This window comes from Amphiprion ocellaris, chromosome 15 (genome assembly GCF_022539595.1).
Source record: "Amphiprion ocellaris isolate individual 3 ecotype Okinawa chromosome 15, ASM2253959v1, whole genome shotgun sequence".
NCBI classification, from domain to species: Eukaryota; Metazoa; Chordata; class Actinopteri; family Pomacentridae; genus Amphiprion; species Amphiprion ocellaris.
This window is the reverse complement of record NC_072780.1, coordinates 7,839,358-7,858,740: the sequence shown is the minus strand read 5'-3', so window position 1 is coordinate 7,858,740 and position 19,383 is coordinate 7,839,358. Positions and strand designations below refer to the sequence as shown.

General features: G+C 43.5%; 1 protein-coding gene across 2 annotated transcripts in view; it reads right to left on the bottom strand.

The window, feature by feature from the left end:
- Positions 1–396: 396 nt before the first annotated feature.
- The window catches only part of jarid2b (jumonji, AT rich interactive domain 2b), a 105,670-nt gene continuing 86,683 nt past the window's right edge, over positions 397–19,383 (bottom strand). The window contains exons 7-18 of one of the 2 annotated variants that reach the window (XM_055017962.1): positions 14,427–15,897; positions 12,534–13,138; positions 9,616–9,708; positions 9,227–9,345; positions 8,151–8,221; positions 7,816–7,930; positions 7,572–7,677; positions 7,267–7,449; positions 6,318–6,448; positions 5,147–5,333; positions 4,618–4,725; positions 397–2,839 (exon numbers count right to left, since the gene is read on the bottom strand). In XM_055017962.1, the coding sequence (XP_054873937.1) occupies positions 2,609–2,839; positions 4,618–4,725; positions 5,147–5,333; positions 6,318–6,448; positions 7,267–7,449; positions 7,572–7,677; positions 7,816–7,930; positions 8,151–8,221; positions 9,227–9,345; positions 9,616–9,708; positions 12,534–13,138; positions 14,427–15,897 (3,420 nt within the window). In that variant the 3' untranslated portion in view covers positions 397–2,608. The remainder of the gene's footprint in view (positions 2,840–4,617; positions 4,726–5,146; positions 5,334–6,317; positions 6,449–7,266; positions 7,450–7,571; positions 7,678–7,815; positions 7,931–8,150; positions 8,222–9,226; positions 9,346–9,615; positions 9,709–12,533; positions 13,139–14,426; positions 15,898–19,383) is intronic. The other variant, XM_055017963.1, reaches the window with a different exon arrangement.

Here is a 19,383-nt window from a genome sequence, read left to right as displayed (position 1 = left end):
GTGTATTTTATGATGCTTCCATGGACTAACAGTTGTGGATGGGTTAGTCTTTATTGGTTCTTGTGTATGCTAACTTTCTGCTTGTAAATGAACTGCAAAAAGAAAGGGAAGGTGTGCCTCGGTGCTCTTGCGACATCCAGCACTTCTTAATGTCACATACAGCACCTCTAAAACTCTTCTTATCAAAGAGCTTCCAATTAATTTTCTGTCAATCAATTATTTAGGTAGCTGTATTAGGTCTAGAGAAGATATGGCCAGAGGTAAGTGACAAAAGAATTCTGTAATTTCAGTGAAAACCTAAATGATGAGCCTGATAAAATCATTTGTTCTTGCAGTGATGTCAGACGTCTGCACACAAAGAGACACACAAGCAGGTTGGAAAGAAATGACAGTGAATTGTCGGTAAGTTTTTATTAAACCTTAAGTACAAACTGCAAAAGTAAAAAACTGTCAATATAACCAACATGAGACTCTCTTTCCGAATGGAGGGAAAGGCCGAGATACGGCACTAATAAATTAAGTCACCAGAGACCCCACTGTGAGCAAGTAGTTTATATTGTAGAAAATGGAAGTAACAAACAAAAAAAAAAGAGAACTGAAGAACAAACAAAAAAATCCCATCAAAATAAAATATATTGTAAGGCCATAAAAACTTGACAACCACTTTTTTTATGTTGAAAACACCCGACTTGGTATTTCATTAAATAGTCCTAAAACAGTTCAGTCTTCTGCAAGGGACAACAACCAACAAACTGGATTATAGGATTTTTCCTTGACAGTCACCACTGGCAAGCTCAGTGCAACATGAGTAGCTACTACATTTTTGTTGAATTTTCAGTAATGAAAATGTAAAAACCCATTTTTTTGTGAAGATATCTTTTTTTCCCTTTTCTTTAAAAAAGTAAAGCTAAACAAACAAAACTAGGTTGGGGGGCAGTCGTTGGCTACTCAATATCTTCTTTCTTAGTGATATAAGCAGCACTTAAAATTTTTATACACATTTACCAGAGCAACCCTGTAAGCGTCAAACTCACATGGATGAAGAAAGGGAAATGTAAGGCTTTTTCTTCATCAAGCACTCTCCTCTGAACATTTTCTCTATTTCTTCCTTCCTTTCTTTCTTACTTAACCCCAGAAAAAGGCTCAAGTATTTAAAGAAATTTACAGGATTATGTACAAAAAAGTTGATGTTTGTTTGTGTTGGACTTCTTTTTCCTCTCTCTAAAAATCACTCGTAATATATCTGGAAAAGGGAAAATATGCAAAAGCCAAAAAAAGGACGATGAAAGAAAAAAAAACTTGGATTTGATATTTCACATTTTACACTCTTTGACTAGTGGCTCTACTTGAGATAACACATCAGATCAACAAAAGTAAAAAAAAAACAACAAAATAATAATAATATAATAATTAATGTTTACTGGTACAGATGAAACAAGAGGACTGGAAGAATGGAATGTTAACACGATTGCACATCTAGAACCAGAAAAGCCTGGAAGCCTTTCTGCCCTGTGGGGTGGGGGCGCGTGAGCTAGCAGTTAGCCGACAGCAGGCGCTAACCCCCAGATTTTTTACTTTTTGTGTTGTTATACAGTAATTATAACCAACAGCACCAATAGAATGGATCTCCTCGCTAAGTATCAGGCACCGTTTTCACTTGCTAGCGAAGAGGGGATCCCTCCACACAACCAGGAAGTGAGGTGAGCGGTGACCTTTCACAGGTCAAGCAGCTGTAGCTCTGCCCCTCTCACATCCACCAATGAACAGAAACATCCACAATGACAAAAAAAAAAACTACCAAAAACAAAGCTAAAATTCAAAATAGAACTTGGGGGAAAAAAAAAAAACGTAGCCAACCAACAGTAAACCAACATCGTCTTTCAAGTTTTTACCTTGCATCACCAACCCTCCTTAAAAAAATAAAACAAACAATGCAGGAACTGCATCATAAAATCAATAAAAAAAGGACTCTTCTTCCTCCAACCAAGGACAGAGAGAAACTTTGGGTAACTACTTGATGTCATTTTCATTTCACAAAACGGGAGGAGGGAAAAAAAAGGCCGCCTTTTCATTCGTCCCATGTTCACAGTTGAGTGACGCGTGATGAGAAGGAATTGGGGTTCAGTCTCAGGGGCGAGAGGAGGGCAGGAACGAGTGATGCAAGAAAAAGGTAACAAATGTAACCCATTTCAGTTAAGGAGGGTGGAGGTAAAGGGTAGAACAGGACCCGTCAAGTCTTCCTGTGAACGTCACACTTAATGCTTGTAATGTTGATTGGAGGAGGGGCGGGAGAGGAGAGGAGCGGTGGGGGGGGTGTGATCTAAAATCATCCAGAATAAAAACAAATTCTTCTTTCACACTAGTGCAAAAAAGACATCTTGCTTTTCTTTTTTCCATTTTTCTTTTTACAAACAAGCCTGTCATTACTAAAGGAGAAGTGAGTATTTTTGGAGATGGGGGACTTTCAAAGCTCAAAAACAACCTGGAAGGGATTGTTGACAGTGATCCTGCTTAATGTTTAAAAAGAAAAAAAAAAACAAACTAAGGGTTGGGGCAGATGGAGGGACGTGGGCACAGCACACAGAGGGGTGATGTCGAGGCGTCGCCCTCACGATACAGCCGCTGCCTTGGGTATGTGGCTGGAGGACAGGCGAGCCAGGGACACCTCTACAGTGGCGCGTTTTCGGGGCCCTCGCTTGGCCGGCGATGCTTTGGCAGGGCTTAGGCCGAGGCAGGGGTCCCCCCCTCCTCCACTGACGATGACTCCTCCACCGCCTCCACCTCCGTTCTTCAACATGGCCCGACCACACACCTGGTTCACCAAACTGTTGATTTGCTCCTGTTTGGGAAAGACATAGAAAAAAGTAAGATTTGAATTTATTTATTTGGAAATGACACGAATATATACAAACATTGATGTGAAGGGAGAGGGAAAAAAACAACTGGTTACTGATTATGTAAATGTGAGAGAAAATCTAAATCATTCATCCTTAGAATATTTCATTTATTAAAATCTCTGCTTTTAAAAGATTTAAAAACTTGGAACCCAGTGAGAATAGGGGTTCAGTCTGTTTGGAGGGTCAATATATAATTGAAGGACTTTTGAAGTCCATGGAATATATCTTACATACATTTTTATTAAAAGCAAAAAAACTAATGTTTTTATGTTCATTATGATCATGTCTTTACAAATTCCATAATTATTTATTATGGAAACAATCACTTATTAATTAATTAATTAAATTAATTAAAAAATTAATTAATTAAAAAAATGACTGGATATCACTAAAATGTCAATAACCACCCGAATTTAACACAACCACCTTCTAATTAGCTAAACAATAATAAAATGAGTTTATTCAAAAGTTGTTTTGATTGTGTTCTTTTTATTAAGTTGAGATCATCATGACAGATATTTCTTTTTTGGCAATATATCAAATTTTATATGAAAAACAAATTGTATCTGTGTCTGAGAAATCACTTTCAACTAAGTTAGCCATTACAAAAACACCTCTCAAGGAAGTGTGTTAATTCCAGATCACATGACCTGCTCTACATGATGTCATTTCCTCCTGAAGAAAAGACTGGCAAGACTCCAAGGCTTTCTGAGTTATTTAATATAAAGTAATGTGTGAATCAAGTGTGGATTTATGGCATGTCAACAGGTTTACTACAATATCTTTATAAATAACTTTGTTTCAATTTTACTCAATTTTATATATAATATTTAGAAGAATCTTTCTGTAAAAATGCCATGTGGTGTTTGGTTATAGGAGGCCGTGTTGATTTTAGGCCTGAAAACAGCAAAAATGTCAACTATGATACCTGTCAACTATGATACAAAAAGTCCCGCAATTATACATTGACCCTTTGTATGTATTTGGGGGATGAACATTAACTGTCTGTGTGGTGGAGTAAAAGTGAACCAGTGAGTTTCAAAATAAAACCTAAGATATAAAGCAAATTGTGAGAAGATGAGCGTTAAACTAGCATAGATGAACAGTAGAGTTTTATAAATAAAATTTTGCTAAGAGTTGTGAGAAGTGTAGCTCCCTAAATTATTTTGCAACTTGAAAAGTGAACACAGATTACAGAATAAGGAACTGTTTTGTTTACAGAGTCTCTCCACCTCCTTACAGTTGGACCAAAAGAAGGAAGATAAACATAAATTTGACTGATAGCATTATTTTTCTAGTTTTTAAAAAATATATTGTGAAAATATTATGAATTCTTTCAAGTAGTGAAAGTCTGAAATCATGACAGCTCTACTATAAAGCCATAGTTTCAAGATAACAGCTATATATGTTAATTAAACTAAAAAAAACTAACTTCTCAGCTGACATAATAAATGTGACCTTCTCTGTAAATGTTCTCATCACTCATGTTCTGAGGACATTATTTTTTGACACTTTAAGCATACCCTTAGACGAAAGTGTGATTTTTGATTAGTTTCAATAACGTTTTTTATCCACTTTAAATACACACACTAGGACTGACACCACTGGCAGAACAGCCCATACATAACCACAGTCATGGTGAATGATCTGCTTTGTAAACCTGGCTGATGTCTCCCCCGTCTGGACAGAGAGGGAACTGAACCAAACGGCGGCAGCTTACCTCATCGTATCGATACATCATCTTAAGGCCTCTGCAGGACTTGTGCTTCTCCACGTAGCGCAGGGCACACTCCAGACAGAAGACCACGTTGTCAGTCTCCTGAACCACCTGCACAGGCGAGACACGGAGAAAAAGACATTACCATAGAAACCAGGGACTCGGCTCGGCTTATTACTATAAGGTGGGAACCCTGATAAATCATTTAAATGTCTTCTACTCCTACTCCTTTATGCCACTGGCAAGTAGAAAGTGTGTCTGCATTCATTTCAGCTACATTGCTGGAAAATTTCATCAACTTTCATCACTTGGTTGATACACTTTGGTTTAGATGCTTTTAAAATATTGAGACAGAAAATGCAGTAATGCAGTCTCACCTATTAAATCAGATTAAATGATGTATAACAGAGTTACGACAGTATGCATATAGAAACAATGATCACTAATCATGACTTTGGTTGGCAAAACTCAGTGGCACCATTTCTGGTATGTTAAGTCGTCACATTATAACTATAGTGTGTTAAGCTCTCACCATGGACAAGTAGCAAAGATGCTGACAGATTTGGCAGCGTCTCTCTGAGGACTCCAGTGCCAGCCATTTGCCACGGGGCTTCTTGCGTCCCTCGCCGGGCGCCAGGCTGCCGTCGTGTGTGCCGTAGCGGGCAGAGGAGAGCAAACCTGCCTGGTAAAGTTCCTGACGTTGGCGCATCTCAATGTTCCTGTTGGGCAAAAGAGATGCTAATTAAATAAGAGCCAGGAAGCCTCTGTTGCTATCGAGTGAAGCAGAAACTACCACAGTGCAGTAAACTGGGTGATTGTTGCTACTCTGGGAAAACAGGAAGAGTGGGGCTTCCTCTATTAAAAACATCTATTACCATCATAACTTGGATGGCTGTGCTACGTTTTACTTTCGCTGTTCACAGACCGAATTCCATTTTTAAAAAGTATTATTGTGCATTCAAGGACAAACTTCGTTGTACTTCTGCACAATGACAATAAAGTCTCTTTATCACAGAATTAATACATTTGGCCAGTAGGTGACAGACCAAACCAGTAAAGAAAATAAGTTGCTTAACTCTATAAATCAACCAAAACATAGCAGCAATCAAGCCCAGTCGCTGAATTGATTTTAAAAAATACTAGAGTCCATTTTATTCTCATTTACAGGATTATAATTTTATTTTATTTTTTGGTCAATGAGCATGCGCTACCATGCTTTAATGTTCAAGAAAACTTTGTCTACCAACAAAAGTGAGCCAAAAGGAAGTGCAGACAAAGAGATGTGGCAGAATTAGCTCTAGTGAGGTAATAATGGTGCTCTGCAAGGAAACTGTTAATTCTTTGTTAGGAGGAACAGCTAGCTGCTAGGCAGGTAATATGCAGATGTGTTACATGGTGACATAAATAAGAAACAGAAAAAAAGCCTGGACTTCAAACAGGGCTTTCAGACGGGTAAGGAGCAGTGTTTTCTGTGGGAGGAAATACCTCCCTTCATGTGGACTTTGGGACCTTTTACTTTCACAAAAACACTAACACACTCATAGAAACTGTACACACACTCCTTTAAAAGGGTCTCTGATGACCAAACTGATCTTTACTTTGACATCACTTTAGACTTCTGTCTCCAATTGCAAATAAAATTGGATTTGTAGCTTTGTTGTGCTTTTAAATGTGTTAGTGTGTGTGTGCGGTGCTTTACGTGCCTGAGGTCTTTGAGTAGGGCGGAGATGGTGGTGAGGAGAAGGCCGTTGTCCCTTTTGGACTCAGCTGTGGCGATCTGATACAGTAGCTTCTCCATGGAGAAGGGTTTGGCTATACAACGACATTTCAGGTCCTGAGCAAAAAAAAATCACAACAGATTACAAATTATTTCATTATAATGAATTCATTAACAGTTTATTTTTTGAATTTTTGTTCAGATGGAAATCAAAAACACAACACTTTTTCACCAAAACATCAGTCATTTATTGAACCATTTTTGTCCATCTTTCAATGCTTTACATATATACAGAATTAGTTTTTTATACAAGGGGTGGACTAATGAGCTCCAACAATGCAGACAATGTCCTTCAGAATCCAATAGTTTGCATAAAACCAAGGACTATGTAAGCTCAGATCTATATTTCCTGTAAAAATGTTATTTGGAAGAAAGTATTACAGGCAGTGCACCACAATGCAGTACATTGTATGAATGTCATATTACCCTTGAGGACAATCTTGGTGTGGCTATGAATATGATGGTAATGCTGAAGGTATATGCACTTCCATCACCATAATGCGCATAATGACAGTAAGGAACATTTTCTTCTCTTCTATTACAGCTATAATGAGGTCTAATGGTCCAAAGGGTTGGTCATGATCACACAAAAAAAATAATTCTAAATACACCCCCCAAGGAGACGTATGCCTGCAATTACTCCTTAAAGTTCAGCATGCCGACTGATTAGAGAATCAAGCTCTAAGTTCTAAGTTCATTTCAGTTTCAACATAAATCAGAGCTTTATCTGCTGCAGTCCACCGGGGCCAGAGCTGAAAGGAATTGAAGCGCTGCAGCGAAACAAAACAAACAACTATCATGCAAAATCTGTCATTATTAATTCAACGTGGACGGGCCTTGGCGCTGCTCGGCCCATTACTGATTTATATGCTGACCTTTGCGGCTTGGTAACCCAGGTTCATCCAGTGTGGTGTGGCAAAGTGCACCGTCTCAGACACGCTGTAGCCACAGCACACTTTAGAGACAAAGGCACCGGGGAAGCAGACCACAAACTGGCCACTCCGCTGGACCGTACGGTAAACCTTGATGCCTTCACGGCAGAGCACCTCTGGAGAGATCTGGAGGATTACAGAGAGGGAGAGAAGGAAACGGTGTCACATTTCTGTAGCCGTATACTTCTGCTAATATACTGGATCCAGAGTCAGACTGAATAAATGAGGGGCAGACTGCAGATCCTAACCATGATATTCTTCTCCAGCATTTCTAGTCCTGGGGTGCCATTGGCCTGAAGCAGTGTATGGACCACCTTGTCCAGCTTAGCCTTCTCCTCAGCAGGGACAGAATACCTGAAGACACACAGAGGCACCAGCATGCACATTCAAAATGCATTTCTCTTAGTTTTTATGTTTGATTTCTTTAGGGTCTCTTTAATTTTACATGAAAGGGACAGAGTGTAGTGAGGTCATAGCCATGTCCATACTCACCAAATGCAATCAGCACCAGTGTGTAAGTAATCAATATATGGAAGGCGATTTTGGTCTCGAGACCAGCATGAGGTAGAAAAGACCATGCCAATGTTTAGCCAGGGAATGGTCACCCCTGCAGAGAAGAGATGGATTGAGAAAGAGAAGCAGGAACACTAACAACAGATTTCTGGAACACACACTTCAAACTATGTTACAAATGACTTAGTGGTTTCACTTGTGTAGAGAAATCTACAGCTCTTTTTAGCTTAACTCTGCTATCAAGCTGCTGCAATCTTTGCACTGCATGAAACAGCCTTTCTAAGTGTACATGCAGGGTTCAGAGGCATCCTCACCAGGCACAGCACCCAGATGCCTCAGTATGGATCCAGAGTTATTGGGGAGGACAGTGAGGTTCCATCCATGTCTGAGGAAGGGAGCAAAAGGAGTCATTTGTTGATTTGTAAGAATTTCTGAGACATACATACTGAACAGCAACAGGAGGCAGCTAAATAACACCTCTGTGGTTCCTCTACAGGAAGCAGACAGAGTTGCTTTCATAGATTCATAACAGATCTTCAAGATAACAGGTCAAAGCTACAGTGGAACTGGTTGACGAGCGGCGCGGACTAATACGTCATCACACAGCGCCAGACGGCTTTGTTTACATTCTTCAGTTGTACGCCACCTTGGATTGTAATATATTCGCTAACTTTTTGCCCTTCATTATGGCTCCGAAGCGCAAGTCAGACTCTTCTGATGGCAGCGCTTCGAAGAAAAGGAAAGTCATCTCCATGGAAGTGAAATTAGATATAATAAAACGCTCAGAACAGGGCGAAACACCGACGAACATCGGTCAAGTTATAAAAACAGTGCAACATATTGTAGCGATCCTCTGTGATGAATGAGTGAGACTTTATCCCGTTCTCCGGTCGCTTATTGAACCTTCACACAGGCTACTGTGGGCCGTAGTTAACGCCAAAATAACTACAAAACAAACACAACTTAGCTCCAGAATTAGCCGCTGTTCCCAGCTCTCTCTCGCTCGACACACACACACTACTGCTGACTCTCAGCCAATCAGAGGTGAGCTAACTAAACATGGCACGTTCACTGACATTAGGTAAATCTCAAACTGAACAACATCAAAACCTCAACATCAACAACAATATCAGTCCATTGCAATATTCTGTTATCTTCTTGTAAATGACTCATACATACATGAAAGTCCTCGGTATTCATGACTTTTCAAAAAAACTGATCATAACATGATGCACATAACGAGTTTGTTTACATTTTCGCCACAGTTCCGACTTGCGGCGAAAATCGACGTACATCAGACTGTTGGAAGGGAACTTCGACGTAAGTCAAGGACCCCCTGTAATGTCACAATATTTTGTCCAAAGTTATTAGGTAGATAGAAGATACTTACTTTGAAAATGGCTCTGACTTTCCTGTGGGGAAACCACTGCCATGTGTACTGGTGTCCACCTTCCCACAATGCACTGCCACGTGGCTGTCCCTCTGTTCCACGATCCTCCAGTACTCTTGCTGCATGAGGGAAATGAGAAAGTTTCAGGTGTGGCACGCAGTTACTTATGCTGCTAACTGCAAAAATGCTGCTAGCTGATGTCTGTAAGAAGACAGCAGGTTTTCTTTAATTGTTCTTTATTTAATTTCAACTAATGTTATATGGCAATAACTAAATGTTTTGTTTAAAAAACTGAAGTGCATCCTTTTAGGTCAAACCAATAAAAGCAGTTGCAGAGAAAGCAGTTAACTCTCAGTACAAGTGTGTGATTAAGGTGTTCGCATTCTGACCTCAACCTCAGCAGCTCCTGGCTCCTTGTTAAAGCACATTGTCATGGTGTTCCGGGCTATCCTGAAGAAGTTGGTCAAAGACACTGATTTCCCCTGCAACAAGGAGACGTGAAGCATCATGAGTCACAGCACTCTAAATATTTATAGTATTCAGTCATGGAAAAAGCAACTACAGGGAACCAAGAGTGGAATGTGAATAAAAAATGAGCAACGAAAACACTGCTCGGACATCAGTGGCTTCTCCTCTTCCCCACTTTGTGTTTGCATGAGTTAAGAATTCAAAGGGAATCCATTCTGGGAAAAAGACTGCATGCATGTTCACAGTCAAATGTATGAGCGGCACGTGTTTGAATGCGTCTCTACAAGGCTCCACCTCTGTGCCTCCTTCTATTAGTCTCAGACACATTTCCCCTGGATTTGACCCTCTCTCCCATGGACACTCCTCGTACAGAGAATCTTTGAAAGTGACCATAAATCTGCCAGCTCCAGGCCTGGAGATATACAGGCCCTGCTGACAGATGACCTTGTGGATACCTTAATGCTCAAAGTGACAGTTTGTCTTTCTTTTCTTTTTTCCTCCTTAGGTGTCCAGATGTTTTCAAACAGGGACCGATCTTGATTTTTTATTTTTTTTTTTTTTTAATGATTGCTTGAGCTGCAGGGCTGTGCAATAATGCAGCTAAATGATAAAGTAGAAGTAGTAGTCTTGTAAGCGCTGACAAGACTTTCTTTTTTCCACTCGGTAGCAGCACTTTTCTGGGCTTTTCCTGCCGTAATTAGAGTTAATAACACCCATGACGTGCACTTTGTTCTCGTGATTGAAAAAGTGAAATTGAACCTCCTCTTGGGGGCCACTTGTGATGAAAAATGCATACAAATCTGAGCTGGGCAGAAAAGTGATGAGTCATATTTTGACAGGCCTGCCCTGCCAGGATGGTGACGGCCATTCACATGTCAGGACGCTGAATAGTCGTTCCATAACTCAGAGCTCTATGGACTGTACAGGGTCATGTCTGTTGACAATATCTCAGCTCTACAGAGGGAGGTCATATACAGAGATTTAGTTACCAAAGGAACTGGGGGGGATCAAATGAGATCCAGATTTGAGATGGGTGGAGTGCAGCGTGTGAGAGAGCCAACGGAACCAAAGTTATGTTAATTACAAAAACAGTTACTGTTTCACCTCATCAAGACGCTGCGGCAAAATGCAGCATGAATGAAGTAGGTTTTTATGCATACAGTGTGCATGACAGAACTGCATTTTTTACATGTGCATGCAGCGTTAAGCCTTGCAGCTGGGGGCACAATAGCTTGGCAGAGGTTTGGCAGGAGGACGGTGCATGAGGAGAGCGGGTTTGGAGAGGAACGAGAGGCCTGGAGATTTGAGAAATGGCTAAGAGCAAGGACACCGGCTGAAGGAGAGAAGCCATGGGGAGACGGGGCTGGATTAAAAGGAGCTGAGGGGTGGCGAGGGCTTTGGAAGGCGGGGCTTTTATGAAGGGGGGGCGGGGCAGGGGTTGTTGAGGGGAAGGGCTGTTTTGGGGAGGGCTGCCTTTTCTCTGACCTACATTTCAGCCAGCCAAAATCAACAGAGCTGCCAGTAGGCCGCAGAGGTGGGAACACATCCTGAGTGTATACACACACGAGCAACACTACTGACCAGCTCACCACACACACACGGCTGGACAGAAATATTCAACAAAACCACAAGATGTACAAGGTACAAAAACTGCTGCCCCTCATTCTCACACACAAAGAACTGCTTTTTTTTTTCACAGTTGCACAAGTGTTGCTGCATGTACACAGGTGTGGTGTGCGAACTCCTTTAGTTTGCTTTTATACTCTACAAACTATGAGAGTTAACAGCACGATGTTACCAAGAACAGAGTAAGAATTTCAATAGACATTAACGTCTTTGCTTTTAGCACCACGCCAACATCCTCCCTAAGTGCAAACCAGCCACAGTGTTGTAGCAGTTCAGAACAGAAGAGGAAGATAAGGTGCACATTTTACTTAGGAGCTGGCACAGAGATAGCAAAACACTCACATTTCTGTGACAAGACTATGAAAGGTGCAGACTCTTAGCACCTCATGTGCAACGTTAGTCTTGATTCAGTTAATAGTGAGATGGCAGAGACCTGACTGAGCAGGAATAATGTCTTTGAAGAGCACTCAAGCATCAACAACAGACTACAACAGGTATAATCACAAGGGCATTAACTGTATAAACACGGTAATGTGAATAATGTTTGAATCAAGGAGTACAACAAACCCGATAATGGGTGCCAAAATATGAAACAGTCACACCCATGATGAAGCAACATTCAGAGAAACTTCTCTGAATGAAGCAACATTCAGAGATGTTTCCACACCTCGGGGCTACTAAAGATGTGAAGATGGCAAACTGTAAACCGCTGACCTTTAAACAGTTTTAACAACACTTACTGATCTAATATTATTAGGAAGAAAGCAGAAAAGTAAATAAACATCAGTGAAAAGAAATGACACACCATAATAGTAAACTATGAATCAATTTCAATGTTAGTTAGTACTTTGTACGTATCATCTATCTTATCATGCATGTATCCAGCTGTGTGTTATATATTCCTTGTTCCCCACCTTCCTCTTCTCCCATCCCTCCCCCTCTCTACCCCTCCACCCTCCTACCCCTCTATCTCTACCTTTCTACGTCTCTTCTGTCCCTCTCAACCCGCCGGCCAGCAGGCAGATGGGTTCCCCCCACATTAAGAGCCGGGTTCTGCTCAAGGTTTCTTCCCTGTTAAAAGGTGTTTTCCTTGCCACTGTCGCCTTAGGGCTTGCTCCGGGGGTTCAGGCATATGGGTTCTGTAAAGCATCTTGAGACAATTTGACCTGTAATTGGTGCTATATAAATAAAATTGAATTGAATTGACACTTACATGCCTCTTGTCTGTATGCTTCAAATGTGTGGCGTAAACAGCAAATGTCTTCTCCATCCTCACCTTGTAAATACATTTGTGCTGGTCACTGAGAACGCCCCTGTCCTCCTCCTCCTGCTCCTCCCCATGCTGCCTCTCCTCTTTGCCTTGTTTTTCCTGAGCGAAGAGCCGGCGCCGGCCCGCTTTGACCTGAGCCTCCAGCTCCTTCAGACGGTGAAACACTCCATTGGTGCGGTGGTGCCCCGTCGTCGCTCCCACTAATCCACCCACCAGCCCGTTTTTGGGCTCATAGCGTGGCAGCGAGAGCGCGCTAGGTGCTGAGGAATCCGAAAGACCCTCCAGAGGGCCCCGGCGAGACTCCAGGTTCTTTTTCTCCTGCAGCACCTCGGCCTGCAGTCGGAGGCGCTCCTCAGCACTGAGCGAGTCATAGGAGAGGATGTACTGGAGGTAAGCCTCCTGCAGCTTGGCCAGCCGGTCCTGCGCCGATTTAGGGATGCGCAGAAGGTCGGCGAGCTTGGTCCATTTCTTCAGGTCCATCACCTGCTGCATGCCGCCCATGTCATTGATGAGCTGGAAAAAACGTGACAGGTCCACTTCACAGCCACCTGGATGAGCAGAAAGACAAGGAGAAGGTCAGTTTAAAAGAACAAGAGCAGTAAGCTTCGTGTGGTTAAATACCAACAGGGTGACATTTCAATAGAATTAAACATGTCTCAACGATTAACATGAGAATCAACATAACAGAAATTTTAACCCATTCAACATAGCTATGTGGGTCTACAGAAATTGTCTATTTTCACTTTTATAAAAACAAAAAATCGAGTCAAGAAGGCTGCCATCTTCGGCCATCTGCTCCTTTGGCAAAACATGCCATTTTCTCCAGCCCAGTTCATTTTATTTGAAACGGCCAATTCACCTTTTAAAAATGATCTGAACCAACACTGTGCCAAACACAGGCACAAATTACTGTTAATGTAGAACTGATCTGCTGGGGACAGTAAAGGAAGTCGTTTGGAACCAGGGTATCCTGGCTGGCTGAAGCTGTTCCACTGTGGATCGCTGGCTGCCAGGTCTCTCTGGCTAACAGCTGCATACCAACAGTACTCACACTGGGCTGGTCTGTACGAAGCTGTATATAAAAGCTACAAACACAGCACAACAAATCCATAAAGCCAAGCGGTGTAAAACTATCAAATTTCAACAACCGTGTATCTGCATGCACAGGAGCATTTGCGCATACAGAAAACTCACACCTACGGATTCTGTCTGAACTGGGGCTGTTTAAATGCTCATAAAACGCTGATGTCATTGTGAGAAATGGAAGGTGACAGGGCAATCTGGGAGAAATATTGTTTTCATTGGTCGTCAGGCTCCTCGCTGAGTTGTTCCACATTGTTACTGTCATCTATAAAAAGATTTGGGTATAAAACGGGGTGAAATGCGACGGCAGCTTTTAAAACACCACTGATGCCAACGGGAACAGCAATATTTGTGACACTTGCATACGGGCTGCTTTCATTCATGGCTTTAAAGAGCCCAGAAAGAGTGACAAAATACAGTTAAACTGCAGGAAACTACAGTTTTATGTTATTGTGTTTTATCTTATTATGATGTGAAGACTCTAGTTCATCATCTTGATAACTTTCAAAAACAGCTATCAAATAGAAATAACTGTGAGTATACACAATGCTAAGAGGGGCCTCAATTTGGAATTGGAAGCCTGAGTTCAAGTCACTCCTGTAAAATCAATGGCTCTGGTCCTCTGTGGCAGCCTGCAGGAAAAAACCTGTGGCTTACTGTTTAGTTAATTTAAGCAATACAGGAAGCATTTTTGTTGACTAAATTGCCTTGCATACATTCACATATACGTGTGTGTGTGTTTGGCTCACTTACCAATGACAGGTGGCTCATCCATGGTAATGCCCTGAGATTTAAGGTGCTTGCGGATGCAAGCCAGACGCTGCACATTGGGGCCCCAGCGTCGGCCCAGCATGTGGACCCTCTGCACCTGTGTAACAAAGCGCATCTCCTCGCTCAGCTTGCACTCTGGCCGCCAGTCTGGTGGGGGCACCACACGGCACATGCCATACACCTCGGCCTGTTCCCTCACTGCATCCAAGTACACCAGGGGGTCCTGGAACTCCCTCTGAGCTGGTCGGAAGACAGGGACCTCACCCAGCGCTGGCCAGCCCTCTGGTTTGCTCCGCTGGCGCTCCCACTCCTTCTCCTGCTCACGTTCCTTCTGGCGCGTCATCTCTTTCTCACGCTCCCACTCCTTGTCGCGGTCAGCGGGCCGCGATGCTGCTGGTTTGAGCTGTCCAGGGCTGTTGGTGGAAGTAAGATGAGAGGAGGTGGAGGAGGAGGAGGACGAGGACACAGAGGTCTGTTGGGGGTCTGAGGTAGTGCTGGCACGACTGGGATTCGGCGAGTGATTCTGGCCTAATGAGGGGGAGGAAGAGGAGGAGCTCCGACTGTGAGACCTGCTCTGCTGCTGCTGTGCTTGTCGTATCAACATCAGCTTGCCAGCCGATGCCCGCTTCGGTCGCTGGTTCACCGGTTCCACACTGGCTGCTGGTGTAGAAGGAGGTGGGGTTTGTTGAGGAGGGGGAGTAGAGGGTGGAAGTGGGGTAACAGGCTGAGTTTGTTTAGGGGAAGGGGTCGTTTCTGATTCATGTCCATTAGTAACTGGAGTGGTGGGGGTGGAGTTTTGTGTGGTAGCTTTCTCTTGATTGGCCACCTTCTTGCTGCTGCTGCGCGTCTCCAGAGGCGTGGTCTGAATCTTGGCCTTCTTGGCCTCAGTGCCAGTTGTTTTGGCTTTCTGCTCAACAACCCCTGTCCCCACCGTGTTGAGCACCACCTCCAGACGCCGTTTGGAGTTGCGCAGCCCTTCTCGACCTGGACACTCCCCCTGGCCCTGCTGGCACTGTCTCTGCCCGTCCTCCTTGGCCACGGTGTTGTGCCGCTGCCCGTTTAGCCTGCCGTTGAGTCGGGGGCTGGCAGTCACATTGTGCAGCCCATTGGATAGTAGCACCTGTTTGCGGGTTTTTGCATTGCTGTGGTGGGCTGGTGCCACTGCTTTTCCTGAGTTGGCCAGCCCATTGCTGGCTGCTGGCTGGCTGTGCTGATTGTGATTGTTCGCTGACGATGGTGCCGAGGCGGCGCTATTGTGTTTGTTGCTGCTGCTGAGTTTGGTTTTCTTGCCCAGTTCTTTCTGTTTGGCTTTGGTGTAGGTGACGTGGCCCTTGGACACGGTGGCTGTGTACTTCTTCACAGTTTTGGACGGCAGTCGGAAGTCGCGGCTCTTTTTGGCACCACTGACAGCTTGTGCCGAGCCTGCCCGCGTCAGCCCGTTCACTTTAGAGACCTGAGATCCACAGAAAGACAGAGGGCATGTTAGACCAACAGAATAGAGCTGTACCCCAATACTGTGCATTGATATATATATGAAAATGAGTCTTTGTTGGAAAGGAAGCTGATAAAACTTAAATCTGAAAGAATCCTGTCTGCTTTGGATCTTACACCTGCCAGTGATAAGAAATACTGTTGCAGGAAACACAGTATAAACATACACACACACACACACACACACTCCACAATGATGAGGCTGTGCAGTACATTTGGCTGGTCAGACCAAAGCTATTTGTGGTAACCTACGCTATTCATTAGAGAACCAATCATTGGTCTAGATTACTATACTTTCAAACGCAGTGCACTTTTGCAAACTGCAGTTCAAACTGCTGTCAACACAATGGCTGAGATTTAGAAAAGGATATGTGCAAACCAAAACCAAAACCACTACATCCCGAGATAAACAACAGTTTAGATCGAGTTGAAAAAAAGGAGATGGGAGACATGAAATGGAAAGCAGGGTCGGCTCCGTGGTTTCTGCTAGCAGATGGCTGGACAGTATGAGGTAGGAGGTCACTGGAATGGAATAAAATCCCATCCGGGCGTATAAAAATAGCCTTTTATTTGCTATGGGCTTTCTAAAATGCTCAAATTCAATTTTTGTGCTACAAATAAAGGTCCTGTGTGTGCTTAAATGCGCACATATGTGAGAGAGCTCAAGACCTAGAAAGAAGGCAAAAAATGTGTATGTGCACATATGGGAGTGAAGTATTTAAGACCCCCAGCTGTAGATCTGAGGTTTGGTACAGTGGTGTCTAGTTCCACGGCTGGTTTGCTGGATACAGCTGTGGAAAGAAACGCAGTCATTCTCCGCCTCAGTTCAAAGAGCTTTACAGCCAGCTGTACATGTTAAAATCCATTGTGTATTTCTGGCTGTTTTTCCATTTGTGTCGGTCTCACAGTCTGGCTTTTTTCTGTCGTGCCCACTTTTTTTTTACCCACTTTCACTCTCTCCATCACTTCATTCCCTGCATCTCTTCCATATATACTTCCTCTGTATGCATTTCTAAGAATATCCATTTCTCTCTCTTCCTACTCAACTCTTTGTTGTTTTGATGGCCCACTTTCATTGCTGCCAGGAGTTTCTCACTCCTTTTTTCTCTCTTCCTTTCTACCTTCCTTTTGATTGGTGTGTGCGCTGTGCTAGAGAGGACCCAGCAGAGTGTTAGAAAAGCTTGTAAAGTTAAAGATCAATATTTGCTTGCCAAAATATGAATGGTTTGCGCTCGAGGATATGTTTCTGTACTTGTGCTCAAAATATGTGGGATAATTTTGTGTCCTGCTGAATTTTGTTACGTGTTATTTTGAAAACATTTGCAACAAAAGCAGAGTTTTTTTCATGCCTCTCTGCTCAAGTTTCTAAAACGAGCACACAAAGTAGGGAAATGAAGCCCTGATTTTCATCAGAAAAACATGAAAGAGGAATCGCATCTATGTTTCACTGCCATCTATCTCCTGTGTCTGTGTGTCCTTCTCTTTAGACTAGCTGGAAGTGAACCACAGAAGCAAGAAAGGAGGGAGGATGGGAGAGATGGAGTTATCAATCACAGCCGGGGCGCCACAGGAGGGAGGTGACAGCCGGCCCATTGACAGGTTTGCCTTTGAAGGGCTCTCATGTCACGTGTGAGTGTGTGTGTGTGTGTGTGTGTGTGTGTGTGTGTGTGTGCGTGTGTGTGCGTCTGCGCCTGTGTGTGCGTGTGTGTGCATGCGCATGTATCGTATTGTGTTCGTCTCAGGTGGCGGGGGGGCCGACACAAAGACCAGGCCATTAAAAGATAAGGGGGGACTGAAACCTAACCCTGTCTCTGTCAATCACTCCCACCTCCTCAACACACACACACACTCTTGCCACACAATGGAAAAAACACGGGGTGACAAGGAAAGAGGGAGGACAGAAGGAGCAGTGGTGAAGGAGTGAGGAGAGGAGAAGGGTGAGAGAGATACAGAACAGAAAGCAGCAAAGATATGAGGGGATAAAGGAAGGCTGCACAGCATTAACTACCTATGAACTCTGTTTTCATTTGACACACAGCTACTGTGTTTTACGCCATGCAAAAATGTGCACCCCTCACAAAATTCTGTTTTTAAGAACTTGTTACCAACATTTCAAACTGCCTTATTCTACCTGTTTTAACAAGCCAGATTAACGCAAACATCAACACGAAAGTTGATTTTGTGTAACCTCAATGCTAGGATGCAAACTAACTACTAAAGCAGCGGTTGTCCAGATATCTACTATATTTGTCCAGCCACAGTTTGCTGACAAAACGTCTCCAACGCACAAAACTGCCGTGACCACTCCTTGCCACAGGAGGGCTCAGTGGACCAGTGCTCTCGTATGGGGCTCGGCACGTCTGCTTCACTTTTCTCGCTTCAATTAATTTGGTCTGGTGGAAAAGGACGATGGCAGGGGAGTGATGGTGAGAGGGGCTTATGCTAGTAAGAGGTATCGAAAGATGCAGGTGAGGGTGAAGGAAGAGAAAAAGGAAGAAAGAATGCAAGAAAGAACCCAAGAAGTGATGCATAAAAGGACGTAGAGGTTCATTCTTTGCTGAGAGCCACTGGCAGCGAGAATCTGTACAGAAATGAAAAGGATAATGAACAGAACAAGTGAGACAATGAAGCCAAAGGGGAAAAAATAGAACGCGCAGACACACATAGGAAGGCTGTTCTGGAGTGGATTTTGGTCGCACGTGAGCGGGGAAGGGGAGGGAAGGGGAGGGAGAGGGAGGTGGGTCTAGATGACATCATGTGTTGCTATAGCCCAGCTGAGGCCTGGCAGGAAGATTTTTAACACACAACATCTGCAGGAGCCGGCCCCGAGAAGAAGAAGAAGAGGAGGAGGAGGAGGAGGAGGAGGAGGCGAGGGGGAGATGGAGAGAGAAGGCCAGCCAGAGGATAGAAAGACAGGAGGAAGTTTAACCCTTGCAAAGCCTTGCTGACCGCCGAAAGACGGGAGATGAAGACAAGCGCTGCCCTACAGGCAGGATTAATGCGCTCAGCAGACACTTTTACACACATTCTTTACGGTCACAGCCAGATTTCTAAGTGGTTGTCAGGATGTTGCATGTGTTCTCACTGCGGCTCTGTAAAAATGTGAGTGCACAGTGGGGCAATGCAGATCCTAAGCAGTGACCACAACAACTGACAACGGAGACAAGTTGAAGGAAGGCTCAGTAATGCTATTTTAGTGATCTCCTCCCCAGAACTGGCTCAGTCACCAGGAGCATGAAATAACTTCATGTATAATGAGAATTTGTGAGTGCATGAATCATGATAGCTTGCGACACCTAAGCCAAACGTTACAGCGGTGGGATGACGCTCAATGGGTTAAATCCTATTCTGAACTCATTTACGGTGCGACCGCCAGAACACCTCGACAGTAAGGCATAAATCTGACTTAAGCCTTCTTTCCCCTCTGCTGTCTTATTAAGGCGCAAAG